Source organism: Doryrhamphus excisus, linkage group LG5, assembly GCF_037039965.1.
Source record: "Doryrhamphus excisus strain RoL-2023G ecotype Guam linkage group LG5, RoL_Dexc_Guam_v1.1, whole genome shotgun sequence".
Lineage (NCBI taxonomy): Eukaryota > Metazoa > Chordata > Actinopteri > Syngnathiformes > Syngnathidae > Doryrhamphus > Doryrhamphus excisus.
Genome location: NC_136361.1, coordinates 4,542,145 through 4,559,337, shown reverse-complemented (window position 1 = coordinate 4,559,337; position 17,193 = coordinate 4,542,145). Strand labels below are relative to the sequence as shown.

At 32.8% G+C, this 17,193-nt stretch overlaps 2 protein-coding genes across 9 annotated transcripts in view; both read right to left on the bottom strand.

The window, feature by feature from the left end:
- Nucleotides 1-3,635, bottom strand: part of tnfrsf11a (tumor necrosis factor receptor superfamily, member 11a, NFKB activator) — a 32,519-nt gene extending 28,884 nt beyond the window's left edge. For both annotated transcript variants that reach the window (XM_058060679.2, XM_058060680.2), the window contains exon 1: nt 3,323-3,635. In XM_058060679.2, the coding sequence (XP_057916662.2) occupies nt 3,323-3,397 (75 nt within the window). In that variant the 5' untranslated portion in view covers nt 3,398-3,635. The remainder of the gene's footprint in view (nt 1-3,322) is intronic.
- A 4,606-nt stretch (nt 3,636-8,241) lies between these two features.
- The window catches only part of relch (RAB11 binding and LisH domain, coiled-coil and HEAT repeat containing), a 55,882-nt gene continuing 46,930 nt past the window's right edge, over nt 8,242-17,193 (bottom strand). For 6 of the 7 annotated variants that reach the window (XM_078790600.1, XM_078790601.1, XM_078790602.1 and 3 more), the window contains 3 exons: nt 13,577-13,665; nt 13,287-13,357; nt 11,108-11,315 (listed from right to left, as the gene is read on the bottom strand). In XM_078790600.1, coding sequence (XP_078646726.1) covers nt 11,201-11,315; nt 13,287-13,357; nt 13,577-13,665 — 275 coding nt within the window. In that variant the 3' untranslated portion in view covers nt 11,108-11,200. The other variant, XM_078790606.1, reaches the window with a different exon arrangement.

The following is a 17,193-nucleotide window of genomic DNA, read 5'->3' as shown; positions in this document are numbered from 1 at the left end:
AGTATAAATGTGACTATAGTCGTGTTTTGTCATGTCTACAGGGCTCTAATAAGGCTTTGTTCATTTTAATCTGAAAAAAATAATTTGTCTACCCACCAACTATATGTGGTTTCTTAAGTTTTTATTATTTGTTGTTTTATTATTATTATTATATTTATTTATTACTGATTGATTTTCTTTATTCTTGATTTGTTTATTTATTTTCCATCTTATTTTGTGCAGAAAAATAAAAATTAAGATATTTGAGAACAGTGAAATGTTTTTTCAGCGCTTTTATTGTATATTTTGTTTGTATATTTTTCTGTTTTTAATAAATGCGGTTTTTTTTTTGTTTTTTTTTTGAGAGCCCGATGTGGCCCAGTCTCACCCAGACCCTAGCTCCAGTGCCCCCCCCCAAGTAAATTGAGTTTGAGACCCCTGGACTAAACGCTCCATCTTCACACATCTCACAGTGAGGCCAATGAATGAAGGCATCATTGATAAAGAAAGGGGGATAAGGAACACAGCATTGGAGGTAGAAAAGACAACAAAGGAAGACGTTATGAACGGACAGATGTACAGAAAGATGGTCGCAAGGAAGGTAGAAAAGACATAGAAGAAAGACATTATGAAAGGACTAATATACAGAAGAAAGGCGGCATGGAAGGTGGAAAATATCACACAAAAGTGAATACTTATGGACGGGTAGATGTACAGAAGGAAGGTAGAAAAGACAAAGAAGGAAGACTCTACGGATGGACAGATGTACAGAAAGAAGGTAGCATGGAAGGTAGAAAAGATAAAAAAATGATGTTAGGGACAAGTGTAAAGAAGGAAGGTAGCATGGAAGGTAGAAAAGACAAAGAAGGAAGACGTTATTTCATTTGAACATGCATCAGATTACAATTGAATGCATCCCATAATCAGTTCACAGTTCCACATGTCCAAAAGGAGTAGGAAGAAGCAAAGCTTATTAAATCCTACCCCTCCATCTGGTACTTTTACAATCAGTAACTGTTACATTTGTTCACTTCCTGCTTTCCTAATATAATTTAAGGGTTTTTTTTATTATTTTTTTTGACATGTATTATTATCGATTATTATTTTGTCATGTATTTCATTTGTTCACTTCCTGCTTTCCTAATTTTTTTTAAATTATTTTTTTAAATGTTTTATTTTTATTGTTTTATAGACTTTGTCCGCTTTTCAACCACCACTTTTACAATCAGTAACTGTCACATTTGTTCACTTCCTGCTTTCCTAATTTTTTTAAAATTATTTTTTTAAATGTTTTATTTTTATTGTTTTATAGACTTTGTCCGCTTTTCAATCACCACTTTTACAATCAGTAAATGTTACATTTGTTCACTTCCTGCTTTCCTAATTTTTTTTAAATTATTTTTTTTAATGTTTTATTCTTATTGTTTTATAGACTTTGTCCGCTTTTCAACCACCACTTTTACAATCAGTAACTGTTACATTTGTTCACTTCCTGCTTTCCTAAATTTTTTTTTATTTTTTTTTTAAATGTTTTATTTTTATTGTTTTATAGACTTTGTCCGCTTTTCAACCACCACTTTTACAATCAGTAACTGTTACATTTGTTCACTTCCTGCTTTCCTAATTTTTTTTAAATTATTTTTTTAAATGTTTTATAGACTTTGTCCGCTTTTCAACCACCACTTTTACAATCAGTAACTGTTACATTTGTTCACTTCCTGCTTTCCTAATTTTTTTAAATTATTTTTTTAAATGTTTTATTTTTATTGTTTTATAGACTTTGTCCGCTTTTCAACCACCACTTTTACAATCAGTAACTGTGACATTTGTTCACTTCCTGCTTTCCTAATTTTTTTTAAATTATTTTTTTAAATGTTTTATTTTTATTGTTTTATAGACTTTGTCCGCTTTTCAACCACCACTTTTACAATCAGTAACTGTTACATTTGTTCACTTCCTGCTTTCCTAATTTTTTTTAAATTATTTTTTTTAATGTTTTATTTTTATTGTTTTATAGACTTTTACAATCAGTAACTGTGACATTTGTTCACTTCCTGCTTTCCATAATACAGTTTAAGGTTTTTTTTTGTTTTTTTTTATAATGCCCATGACCATACAATGACATAATGGGTTCCATAGTAACTGTCAATATAGTGATATATATATATATATAGCACATCATGACTGGTTCAAGATTCTTCATCCTTGCATTTTGCAAACATCAACTGCTTGTATTGTATTTTTTATTGAAAGCAGGATGGAAAAGAGGGGGGGGGTGGCTGGGTGAAGAGACGGAAGGGAAAACAAACATAAGGAAGAGGAAGTAACTAGACAAAAAGAAGAAAAGCAGTAGAAAAGAGATATGCCATATGAAGGAAGGAAGTGGAGGATGGAAAAAGAAGTCTGGATGAAAGAAGGAAGGGAAGCGAGGGAATGCTGTCGGAACGGCAAAGAAAGAAACTCTTAAGGAAGGTAGGAAGGCCAGGAAGGGAAAAAGTGTGTGTAGTGATGGATGGAATGGGAAGCGAGAAGAAGGAAAAACAGTCAAAACAGGAAAACTAGGATCGAGTGATGCACGGTGGTGCGTTTGGGTACACTAAATATGGTCCAGCCTATATGATTACAGCTATACTTCACTGGTCAACCTCAAAGCTAACTTTGGCTGCTATGTGGTCACATTCTGTGAGAACCTTTTATAGAGCAAAAAAAAAGATGGAGATGAAAAAAAATTGGCACTAATGAGTAAAAAACACCTTTTTGGCTGTTTTGCCTTCATGTGATAGCATCACACCGCAAGAGCGCATTCCTTGAGGATGATTTGCATAACGGCCTCAGCCGCTCCGGGCACGAAGCCAATCCAAGCACCGTTTGACTTTTTGGCCTTTGAGATGGAGACTCATGAGGGTGCAGAAAAAAGGGGCCTCATTTTGTGGTCTATTTTTAAATCTTACCCCCCCTCATGATAACATTCATGCTATCTCTTTTTTGACTCCTATGTATCACAAATAGATATATAAACAAGCTATACTGTAATTACGCTCCATATTTTGAGGTCATATAGCGGTGAAATTAATATGGAACAAATTGCACGAGGCGGTGGCTGAAAACCGAAAAAACAACAGGGAATTTTTTCGGGGATCCTGAATGAGTCAGTGAAGAAGAAAACCAAAGCCAAAAGTTTGCAGAGTCACTGCAAAAAAAAAAAAAACATCTCACTAAACGCCCCGTTTCTTGACATAGGAAGTGTCCTCCATGTGGTGTTGTTAGTCATAATGATGCTGGTTACTGGAACATAAACTGGGATAGATCCCCCCCCCCCAATTCAAACTTAAAAGTGTCTTACCTGTGAGTAAAACGTGACAAGGATGCACACCGTCCAGCATCGGAATATCCACCTTGGGGGGAACATTAGTCTCATATCTGCAGCCTGATGAGGACCGACTTCGTGGTCTCAAACGGTCTCACTCCTTAATTTGGTCCGTGCGTGCACACGGCGTGCCACAGGGCATTCTCGCGGCGTTCACTCCGGGCTGCAGGCGTCCCTCGTTCCTCCTCCGGTCACCCACGCCTTCTGTGAAGAGACTTGCAAACTTGTAAATGTTACCGAGTAGAGAGCGAGAGAGGGAGAGAGAGAGAAAGAGAGAGAGAGAGAAGGAACTCCTCCCACATGGTGTTATATGTTAAGAAGTCTATTCACTCCTTCTTCCCCCTTTTTTTTTTTTTTGGTTGGATGGCTCTTTTTTTGACCTTTCATGTGACTTCATAGAGGAAGAATAACCTCTGGTCTCAAAATATTATCCTTTAAAAAACGTAGAACTGAACTGAAGTCATGCTGAAATAATAACACACCTATTATTAGTCCAAATATGCATATTTAAGTACATTTTGGCCTGAAAAAAAATGCTAAATTAATGAAAATAACGTGATATGATATGTATTCTACACTACTATTTCTTTTATGATGTCGATTATATTGGATAATCTGAGTGTTAAAGTGACTATAAGGGTGTTATAACTATAAAAGCAATCTTCACTCGCTAAATGTACTGCAAAAAAAGGCCAGTAAGGATAATTCATAATGCCGCCTACAGAGAACATACTAACTCCTTATTTCTAAAATCACAAATAAACTTGCTGATATAGTTCATCTTCAAACAGCTAAAATAATGCATAAGGCTAAAAATAACCAATTAGCTAAAAATGTCATCCAAAAAATGTCATCCAATATCCAATCCAATCCAAAATGACTATATTGACAGTTACTATGGTAGCCATTATGTCAATGTATGGTCATATCACCTCGTACTTCGGTACGTGACAAAAATAAATTAATACAAAAATTTTTAAAAATTAAAAAAATAAAAATTAATAAAATGAAGTAAAATAAAATAAAACTAAAATAATAAAAAAAATTAAAAAATAAAACTTAAATTATATTCGGAAAGCAGGAAGTGAACAAATGTAACAGTTACTGATTGTAAAAGTACCAGATGTAGGGGTAGGATTTAATAAGCTTTGCTTCTTCCTACTCCTTTTGGACATGTGGAACTGTGAACTGATTATGGGATGCATTCAATTGTAATCTGATGCATGTTCAAATGCATCACTTCGGTATGTGACAAAAATAAATTAATACCAAAATTAAAAAAAAAAAAAAATTTTAAATAAAAATTAAGTAAAATAAAACTAAAATAATAAAAAAAAATAACTTTAATTATATTCAGAAAGCAGGAAGTGAACAAATCTAACAGTTACTGATTGTAAAAGTACCAGATGGAGGGGTAGGATTTAATAAGCTTTGCTTCTTCCTACTCCTTTTGGACATGTGGAACTGTGAACTGATTATGTGATGCATTCAATTGTAATCTGATGCATGTTCAAATGCATCACTTCGGTATGTGACAAAAATAAATTAATACCAAAATTTAAAAAAATAAAAATTAAAAAAATAAAAATTAATTAAGTAAAATAAAACTAAAATAATTAAAAAAATAACTTTAATTATATTCAGAAAGCAGGAAGTGAACAAATGTAACAGTTACTGATTGTAAAAGTACCAGATGGAGGGGTAGGATTTAATAAGCTTTGCTTCTTCCTACTCCTTTTGGACATGTGGAACTGTGAACTGATTATGTGATGCATTCAATTGTAATCTGATGCATGTTCAAATTAAATTAAACCATTGCCATTTCTTGTATAGAGGGCTCTAATAATGTTAAAACTGTATAAATCAATAAACAAATCAAGAATAAAGAAAATCAATCAATCAGTAATAAATAAATAAATATAATAATAATAATAAAACGGCAAATAATAAAAACTTAAGAAACCACATATAGTTGGTGGGTAGACAAATTATTTTTTTCACATTAAAATGAACAAAGCATTATTAGAGCCCTGTAGACATGACAAAACACGACTATAGTCACATTTATACTCTATATTTATACTATACAACATATTGCGCAACTGCAGGGTCTTGAGACACATGCTAACTCGCAAACTAGAGAGCTAGCGACCTAAACGGTAGCCTTCAAGTTATTTCCTTTAAACTTAAATAGCCAAAAACTTACCACTTCCACACAGATAGGGAGGATAACTATTAACAGTTATTTAACCTTTAACATGAACATTAATCAAACGTAATAATTTTTTCTGGGTACATGATACCATACAGCATCCATATCAAACGGGCCGCACTAACATTAAACTTTCATATCAAGGCGGGGGCCTCAAACTAGTGTCCTGCGGGCCACATTTGGCCCGCGGGCTGCGTGTTTGAGACCCCTGTTTTAGACGGTAGTAACATACCCAGACATCCAGGGTCCAGTTCCACAGGGAGGACACCAAGGCGTTCCAAGGCTAGCTGTGAGAACCTCCAGAGTGTTCTCGGTATTCCATGGGGGTCTTCTCCCGGCTGGGTATTCTCTAAATGTGAAGGAGAGCCCCCCCGCCCACAATCTAGAGACCCCCAAGAACCAGATATAGTCGCCGAAGACCATTTTGGAGCTCTGATCCGTAATCAGGGCGGCACGGTGGCTAGTGGTTAGCGTGCAGACCTCACAGCTAGGAGACCAGGGTTCAATTCCACCCTCGGCCATCTCTGTGTGGAGTTTGCATGTTCTCTCCGTGCATGTGTGGGTTTTCTCCGGGTACTCCGGTTTCCTCCCACATTCCAAAAACATGCTAGGTTAATTAGCCACTCCAAATTGTCCATAGGTATGAATGTGAGTGTGAATGGTTGTTTGTCTATATGTGCCCTGTGATTGGCTGGCGACCAGTCCAGGGTGTACCGCGCCTCTCACCCAAAGACAGCTGGGATAGGCTCCAACACCCCCCGCAACCCTCATGAGGAAAAGCGGTAGAAAATGAATGAATGAATAATCCGTAATCAGGAAAAAGCCGGAAAGTTACTATGGTAGCCATTATGTCAATGTATGGTCATATCACCTCGTACTTCGGTACGTGACAAAAATAAATTAATACAAAAATGTAAAAAAATAAAATAAAAATTGAAAAAATAAAAATTTATAAAATAAAACTAAAATAAAAAAAAGAAAAATAAAAAACTTAAATTATATTCGGAAAGCAGGAAGTGAACAAATGTAAATTATATTATATGTATTAATTACAAAAATAAATTAATACAAAAATGTTTAAAAAAAAATTGAAAAAATAAAAATTAATAAAATAAAATAAAATAAAACTAAAATAAAAAAAATTTAAAAAAAATTACATTCTTGCAATTGGAATTAAAAAAAACAAAAAATCCCCACCCCACCCGGTGTAGCCCACCAGGCTGATAAACATTCTGGCCCTCGTACAAATGTAATTGAGGTGCACTTAATTATACCACCCACTACATTTGCATAACATGTTATTACACTGCCAATATGACAGTTATGCAAATGTTAGAAACCACCAAAAGCACAACTATACTGCAAAAACACAACACAACAATATACAATATATACGTGTTAAAGGTGTCGTAGTACAAAAAAGCTACAAACATAGCAGATGACGGTGACGGCTTGCAGCACAACGCATATTTTTCCCATAAAAAAACATGCTGACAAAGCTGTTTTGTGGTGGGGCCCCTCTGCAGTTTGCACAGTAGCAATTAAGCTCCACATATGAACAAACCTAAACTCCATATTGACTTTGAACGCAACAGATACTCACAGCAGCTTGATGCTGGATTTGCTGTAAGCGGACGTCGTGCTGTTTTTTAACGAGCACCTCACTTCAAAACGAGTACTCTTTTTTTTAGCTCTGTAAGCATGTTAGTTTTGGCACTACATTTGAGCGAGTCAAAGTTGATAGAAATACTGCAAAACATTACTAAGAATGCTTCTGCTGACGAAAACTGAGCGTTTTTCCTCATTTAGGAAACAGATGTGACCACTGACTCACTTAATGTGAGTAAGAACTGCCGACAGGACGCCACTAAAGTAAAGCTAAATGTGTGCGCGTACTTGCACGGACACGCCTCTTCTGGCACGCGGGGGCATGCTTGACACGAGTCAACAAACAATCGAAGAGCGCAGGAATGAGAGCCGTGTAGCGGAACGCATAAAAAAGGCACCGTGCACGCCCTTCGCTATAGGTACATATCAATTATTTGTTCACCTGCAGAGTTATCAGGGAGGTAGGTTGAAAATTAGCCTGAATATGCAAATGATGCTATATGACTGGCGGGTGGTTACCCTGCATAAAGATCAACTGTTCTTTTTGATGGTATACTTATCTTTTTTTTTAACTGTTGTTGAATAAAATGCTGTAGATCATGCATTACATTAGCAGGAGCTCTATCAGTGGCAGAAAGTTAACATAATCAACTGGTAAGTTTGTTTTTCCAACAAAAATTCTTAAACGCATGTTGAAACGTGCTAAAAAAATATTTTCTATATTTTTAATTTTTTTTCTATATTTTTATTTTTTTTCTATATTTTTAATTTTTTTTCTATATTTTTTAAAATGTTTTTCTCTATATATTTCTTTTATATATTTTTGTATTTTTTCAACTGGTAAGTTTGTTTTTCCAAAAAAAATTCTTAAACGCATGTTGAAACGTGCTAAAAAAAGTCTATATTTTTTTATTTTTTTAATATTTTTTACATTTTTCTTCTATATATTTTAATTTTTTTCTGTATTTTTAAATTTTTTCTATATTTTCTTTCTATATTTTAATTTTTTTTTATATTTTTAAATTTTTTCTGCTATATTTTTTACATTTTTTCTGTATTTTTTCTATATTTTTTTTATTTTTTTCTATATTTTTTAATTTTTTTTCAGAAATCAGTGCCAAGGGTCCACTTTGATACATTTTGGGCTTTAAAAACTTTTAAAACCAACTTATTATTTATTCTAAATTATTTAAATTAATTGTACAAATTACTGTTTACGCTGTACATTGTTCATATTTGATGTCATCTATTTATTCTCCACATTTTTATCTATTTATTTATTATCTATTTATCATCTATTTCAATGTAACAAATTAATTAATCTTTTACATTATTTTTATTTTTACAATATACCCAGCGGCAATAAAAAAGGAACTGCAGGGCCAAATATGGTCCCTGGGCCGCACTTTAAACACCCCTGAGTTATTAAGTATATTTTTTGTATAACTGAATTACAGATGCTAATGTTTCTATATACAGTCAAACCTCGGTTAGCGTGCTATTCGTCGAAATTTTGCTTTTTTTACGTACATTCTTTCTGATTAGCACACAACTTTTTAGTCACAAAACATCCTTGCTAACAAAAACTCATGTTGCCTCACAAAAATGTTCATATAAAACAAATTTTTATACTACATTATAGTTATATTTGCATAAAACTTGGATAAATTAACATTTTTACCTCCATTGAAGATGTGACTGCTCCCAAAGACACAATGTGGCAGCAAGATCAACACCTGTTTTGACACAAAATATTGGTTTGGCTCCATGTTGTGTTATTGAGATCAGAAACACTATTGAATTCAAGAAATAACTCATGGCAAAACAAGAAGGTGGTGTTAAAGAGGAAGGTGCTGATCTCGCTGCCACATTGTGTCTTTGGGAGCAGTCACGTCTTCAATGAAATGTTTATTTATCCCTTTTATTTATCATTTATGTGTCTTTACAATTATTCAAAATTGTTTTTGTGCAATTTCCTACAGTTGCACTAATCTAACTGTTACTTTTTCCGATATATAAATCCATAACAATTTATAATATTTGCACCTGGGCTCCCCCATACTGCCTTGAATTGCAATTTTAATGCATGCATTACCCCATTTCAGCTAAGAAAAAAATATTTTTAATAAAAATTGTTCATGCAAATACCGGACACAGGTCCATCCATGCTCAATCTGGGAATTTTTCTGCAGGAAACGGTTGGGAATGCCCCATAAATTGTAAGTTTGTTTTTCCAACAAAAATTCTTAAACGCACGTTGAAATGTGCTAAAAAAAATTCTATATTTTTAAAATATTTTTAAATTTTTTCTTCTGTATTATTTATTTTTTTGTGTATTTTTTTCTATATATATTTTTTTTTCTATATATATATTTTTTTCTATATTTTTATTTTTTCTCTATATTTTTTTCTATATTTTTTAATTTTTTTTTTTATATTTTTTTTAATTTCTCTTCTATATTTGTTTATTTTTTTCTATATTTTTTATTCTATATTTTTTAATTTTTTACCCCCATTTTAGCTAAAAAATATATATTTTTAATAAAAATTGTTCATGCAAATACCGGACACAGCTCCATCCATGCTCAATCTGGGAATTTTTCTGCAGGAAACGGTTGGGAATGCCCCATAAATTGTAAGTTTGTTTTTCCAACAAAAATTCTTAAACGCATGTTGAAATGTGCTAAAAAAATTTCTATATTTTTAAAATATTTTTAAATTTTTTCTTCTGTATTATTTATTTTTTTCTGTATTTTTTTTTCTATATATATATTTTTTTCTATATTTTTATTTTTTCTATATATTTTTTTCTATATTTTTTAATTTTTTTTAAATATTTTTTTTAATTTCTCTTCTATATTTGTTTATTTTTTTCTATATTTTTTATTCTATATTTTTTAATTTTTTACCCCCATTTTAGCTAAGAAAAAAATATTTGTAATAAAAATTGTTCATGCAAATACCGGACACAGCTCCATCCATGCTCAATCTGGGAATTTTTCTGCAGGAAACGGTTGGGAATGCCCCATAAATTGGACTTTGGTTTGTTGCACGCAGACATTAGAGCACATCAAAGTGTTGCTTGATGAGAAGGGCGGGGGGGCGGTGTGTGCTATGTGGAGAGTGTTTGTCTGTCAAATGCCTTTTGTTTTACAACCTTTGGCACCTGTCGACACTTTTGAACCATAAAGCGCTTTTTTTTTTTTTTTTTTTAAATACACAAATGATCTTTTATTACACCATGACACAGATTCCAAATATACACGAGTACCATCCACTCACTGTAGTCAGTGTATGATAAGTTTCGACTTTTTTTGTATATCTCACCTTACCCCCGATGTCCACATAGAAAAAGAATGGAAAAAAGGTATGATATCTGGACAGAAAAACATAACAGTAGTGATTATTTATGTGCATTATAATGAAAGAAAATGAAGTGCAAATTTCTTTGGAAGTGAGAAATAAAGTGTATCCTTCATTAAGACATAAATAAGTTATCAAAACGCTATCAAAACAGAGCGCAGAGACAGACTTTCGGAGGGAAAAAAAAAAAAGGCAAGACGATTTAGAACTTCAAGTAGGCGATGTTTCGGTACCACACACACACACACACACACACTCACTGTACACTTTCAGTGTCATTTTTACTCCCACGTGCTATAAAGATCGCAGTGTTTGCTCCAAAATAACATTAAAAAAAAAACCTCCAGCAGGTAGAACACCTTTGTTCCAGTGATACCTTCAAGTCCTGAATGTCCCGAAAAAGGCGTCCCGTCACCTGCCATGACTCCGAGCATCCGAGTGTCAATACTGGTCACTTTCTTCCTCTTGTCACGCTCCTTTTGTAAATGAAGTCAAACAAACATTGAGTGATTATTTAAAAAAAAAAAAAAAAATTCAAAAAAAAAAAAAAAAAAAATCGTCCTTGATGAGGCTGCAAAAAAAAAAAAAAATTAAAAATACATGTCACATTTGATTTGTCATCTACTTGGGAGCTCCGCCGACGAGTCTTCGCTTTCATATTCACGTTTTGTTCACTTCTTCCTCTGGAAGACGTTGGCCAGCATGGCGCCCGATGTGGTCAGCTGACCCATCTTGCTCAGGAACTTGGTCTTGGCGTCCTCGCCCACCAAACTGGATGCAATGGACCTACGGACACAAAAAAAAAAAAAAAAAAACACAATAAAAGAATATATCATGACTTTAGACCTCCAATTTCCAAGCCAGTTGCTAGGCAAGCTTCATCATTAGCATTCTTTTGCATTTAACTGAAACCATACCTGATGTTTTAACGGCTCCATGACTTCCTCATATGCAATGAGTGAGCCGTTACAAGCTTCTGCTAACTAGAGGACGGCCCATTTTACTGAAAACTACACACTCCAGTTCAATTAACTGCGAGTCTCTAATACTACAAGTATCTACTTCTGCATGCACTTTTAAAGTTAAGGTTAAGGTTAGCTATAGGTTGCAAAACCTGTGCGTGTTGTTTACTCACCATTATTTAAGCTGGCTGTGCAAATTGCTTTGTTTCGCATAATACTTTCTCATGCACTCCAGATGATTATTAATGAAGTTAGAAATGTAATGATTTATTTATAGACCAAACCGTGATCAGTGGAGTAGGATTCCTTTGTTAGAAATGGAATCAACCTTCTAAATACGTTTAACATTATTAGGTAATGGTTTTATTTTATTTGAACATGCATCAGATTACAGTAACTGTTACATTTGTTCACTTCCTGCTTTCCTAATATAATTTAAGTTTTGTTTTTTTTTACTTTATTTTATTATCATTTTTTTCTTGAAAACAATGAATAATAAAAGAATAATGTAATGGTTTTATTTCATTTGAACATGCATCAGATTACAATTGAATGCATCACATAAACAGTTCACAGTTCCACATGTCCAAAAGGAGTAGGAAGAAGCAAAGCTCATTAAATCCTACCCCTCCATCTGGTACTTTTACAATCAGTAACTGTTACCTTTGTTCACTTCCTGCTTTCTGAATATAATTTAAGTTTTATTTTTTTAACTTTATTTTATTAATTTTCAATTATTTATGTAATTAATTTAATTTGTTCACCTCCTGCTTTCCTAATATAATTTCAGTATAATTTCAGTATTTTTTTCTTTTATTATTTATTTAACTTATTTAAATTATTTATTATTATTTAAATTATTTCATTTTTGAATTTCTTTTATTAATTATTACTTTTTTAATTAAATTTAATTTTTTTATATTTAATTTTATTTAATTTTTCTGTCACGTACTGAAGTACGAGGTGATATGACCATACAATGACATAATGGGTACCATAGTAACTGTCAATATAGTGATATATATATATATATATATATATAGCACATCATGTATTTAGCAAACATCGACTGCTTGTATTGTTTCTTGAATTGGCTCATCGTTGTGCATTGTTTGAGTTCCTTACTCAATCCATTCCATAGTTTGATTCCACATACTGAAATGCTATGGCTTTTTAACATAGTCCTAGCATAGAAGTGTTTCAAATGTACTTCTTCCCAGAGATCATATTTCATATTGGATGACATTTTTAGCTAATTGGTTATTTTTAGCGTTTAGCATTATTTTAGCTGTTTGAAGATGAACTATATCAGCAAGTTTATTTGTGATTTTAGAAATAAGGAGTTAGTATGTTCTCTGTAGGCGGCATTATGAATTATCCTTACTGGCCTTTTTTGCAGTACATTTAGCGAGTGAAGATTGCTTTTATAGTTATAACACCCCTATAGTCACTTTAACACTCAGATTACCCAATATACCTTTACATTCGTATGAACCAATATAGAAAAAAATATAATAATAATAATATTAAAAGAAATATGACACAGAGTGAACATTCATTTAGCCTTGAAAATGCTTAATTTGGGAGGAAAAGCACATATTTTATGACTAATATTGTTCATAATAAACCACAAAAACAGCATCAATAATATAATTTGGAAACAAAATATAATCATAACCTCTTTCCAATTATTGCCTGCTTCCAATATCCTCTTTAGAATTCAGGTAAATTATAAATAAGACATGTAAATAAGAAATGGCTACATTTTGGCCTGATTTTCTTTTCTGTTTCTCACCCTTGTGCGTCTCCCATTCCGCGGTTTTCCACCTTGATCTCACACTCTTTCACCATGGAGCTCAGAATCACCTGCGGAACATATGACAGATAAACAGGATGATACTATGATGAATGAGGCAGAAGTCTGGAAAAAAAAAAAAAAACAACGCCAATAGTCGGCTGATTATTAGTCACATTTTGGGGAAAAAAAATTCTCCCATGAAAAACAGTTTGCATGAGATTTGGAGACACAAATAAAAGGAGTAGATGTTTTTTTTGATAACTGTGGGAATTCATTCGTATGCTGACCTCATGTTCCGGGGAGAGCTGCTCCATGTCGGCACGCAGACACCTGAGACCAGGCAGGAAGTGGTTGATCATCACCTCCTCCGAAATGACTACGGACGAAGTTAAGGACTGAATCATCGACAGGAATGTGAGTCTTTTAGAGCCAAAGTAAGAACATGACTGATTTTGACCATCTGATGTGTGGTTGCGGGAGCGAAAGGCCGAAGATGAACGCTTTCCAGTCACGTCTCTTTACAGGAGCGCTTCACAACACAAATATTCAAAGAATAATATTGCTAATGTACCTAAATTATTGTGCAAATGTCAAAATCTGCCACCATCGGCCATCTCTGTGTGGAGTTTGCATGCGTGGATTTTCTCCGGGGAAAAAACATGCTAGGTTAATCGGCGACTCCAAATATCACCTCGTACTTTGGTACGAGGTACATTATTTAAAAAAAAAAACAAAACAAAAAAAAAACCTTAAATGGTATTATAGAAAGCAGGAAGTGAGCAAATGTAACAGTTACTGATTGTAAAAGTACCAGATGGAGGGGTAGGATTTAATAAGCTTTGCTTCTTCCTACTCCTTTTGGACATGTGGAACTGTGAATTGATTATATAATACATGTAAAAGTAATAATATGACAAATACATGACAAAATAATAATCGATAATAATAATACACGACAAAAAAAATTAAAAAAATAATTTCAAAAAATAATTTAAAAAAAATTAAATTATATTAGGAAAGCAGGAAGTGAACAAATGTAATACATGACAAAATAATAATCGATAATAATCATACATGACAAAAATAAAATTTTAAAAAAGCATTTAAAAAATTTAAAAAAAACCTCAAATTATATTAGGAAAGCAGGAAGTGAACAAATGTAACAGTTGGTCATATCACCTTGTACCTTGGTACATGACAAAAAAAATAAATGAAAATATTTTTAAAAATTAAATAAAAAAATAAAAAAAATAAAAAAAATACTTAAATTATATTAGAAAGGCAGGAAGTGAACAAATGTAACAGTTACTGATTGTAAAAGTACCAGATGGAGGGGTAGGATTTAATAAGCTTTGCTTCTTCCTACTCCTTTTGGACATGTGGAACTGTGAACTGATTATATAATACATGTAATAATAATAATATGACAAATACATGACAAAATAATAATCGATAATAATAATACATGACAAAATTTTTTTTTAAAAATAATTTCAAAAAATAATTTCAAAAAAACTTAAATTATATTAGGAAAGCAGGAAGTGAACAAATGTAATACATGACAAAATAATAATCGATAATAATCATACACGACAAAAAAAATTAAAAAAATAATTTCAAAAAATAATTTTAAAAAAATTAAATTATATTAGGAAAGCAGGAAGTGAACAAATGTAATACATGACAAAATAATAATCGATAATAATCATACATGACAAAAATAAAATTTTAAAAAAGCATTAAGAAAATAATTAAAAAAAAACTTAAATTATATTAGGAAAGCGGGAAGTGAACAAATGTAACAGTTGGTCATATCACCTTGTACCTTGGTACATGACAAAAAAAATAAATGAAAATATTTTTAAAAATTAAATAAAAAAAAATAAAATCAAAAAAATACTTAAATTATATTAGAAAGGCAGGAAGTGAACAAATGTAACAGTTACTGATTATAAAAGTACCAGATGGAAGGGGTAGGATTTAATAAGTTTTGCTTCTTCCTACTCCTTTTGGACATGTGGAACTGTGAACTGATTATATAATACATGTAAAAGTAATAATATGACAAATACATGACAAAATAATAATCGATAATAATAATACACGACAAAAAAAAATAAAAAATAATTTCAAAAAATAATTTCAAAAAAACTTAAATTATATTAGGAAAGCAGGAAGTGAACAAATGTAATACATGACAAAATAATAATCGATAATAATCATACATGACAAAAATAAAATTAAAAAAAAGCATTTAAAAAAATTTAAAAAAAACTCAAATTATATTAGGAAAGCAGGAAGTGAACAAATGTAACAGTTGGTCATATCACCTTGTACCTTGGTACATGACAAAAAAAATAAATGAAAATATTATAAAAAATTAAATAAAAAAATAAATAAAATAAAAAAAATACTTAGATTATATTAGAAAGGCAGGAAGTGAACAAATGTAACAGTTACTGATTATAAAAGTACCAGATGGAGGGGTAGTATTTAATAAGCTTTGCTTCTTCCTACTCCTTTTGGACATGTGGAACTGTGAACTGATTATGGGATGCATTCAATTGTCATCTGATGCATGTTCAAATGAAATAAAACCATTACCGTTACAAAATTGTGAGTGTGAATGGTTGTTTGTCTGTATGTGCCCTGTGATTGGCTGGCGACCAGTCCAGGGACCCCGCCCCTCTTGCCTGAAGACAGCTGGCATAGGCTCCAGAACCCCCCTCCCGTGAGGATAAGCGGTATAAAAAGAATGAATGTCAACATCTGCGGCCATCTTCACAGCCGTTCATTGTTTCATTGTTCAAGTTTGTTACCATGGCAACTGCTGTGTTATAGCAATGACCCTTTGCCATCTTGCGGACTGAGGTACCAGGCCTACACTCTCACACACACACACACACACACACACACACATAATTGGTTGGTTTAGGTGTCATCCTGCCAGTCCTTTTGGTGCTAAGCAATGATGACTGCAGGTTAACAGAGGAAAAACAAAGATGTCAAAAATCGCCCCCCCCCCCTCGTTCTAAAGTTTCCTGTCTTGTTGTTCTCACTCCATCATGACGACAAAGTCACCTTTAGCCTTTGTCCTTGTCAATACTCCTTGCAGTAGACACGTTTTCATGACAAAAATCTCTTTTCAATGATGCTTGTATTATGTACAAGCAAGAAACCGATTGATTTTGAATGAAAATGCGACACAATAAAAGGTCAGAGGCAGCGACAGGGGGTCAAAATTCTAATGCGTAAACATTTCCCGCCACCTTTTGTGGTTGCTTATGTAAAAATAATTTTATTTCAGTTAACCTTCCTCAATATGTTAACGGGTCGGTGTTGACCTATGCATTAAATCAGCTATAAAACACACTAAAAACAATAAGTTACCCTTCTTAGGCTTCCTCATGCATGAAAATATTGGTTTGAATACTTTTTATGTGGGCATGTAGGATTTTTTTTTGTCACTATACCCCTCAATTTAAATTTCAAAAAATTGTAAAATGAGCTTCATATTAATAAATTGAAGGTTCTTTTGTTACCTGGTTATTACTGAGGGATATCGAACAGCTTCACCACCAGCAACCTCTTCATCTGCTGGTCTGTCCTCGCCCTCATTGTCACCAAAAATTTGGTCCAGATCTTGGTTCACTGTACTTCCTGTCATTTCTTTCCATGATCCAAATTGTAAATGTGAAATCAGCCAATCAAATGAGTGAATTCACCTCACATGTCTGGACCTTGTTTTTCTGCTTAGTGTATTGGAAAAGCGGTCAAAATGCGCCCCGCTCCGCTTTTACTCATGTTTGAACTCTGTATTAATGAATTAATGTTGTATTTTTGTGTGTCTTCTACTCTGTTTACTTGCTTTATTCAACTCCATTCTTCTGTAAAGTGTCTTCGG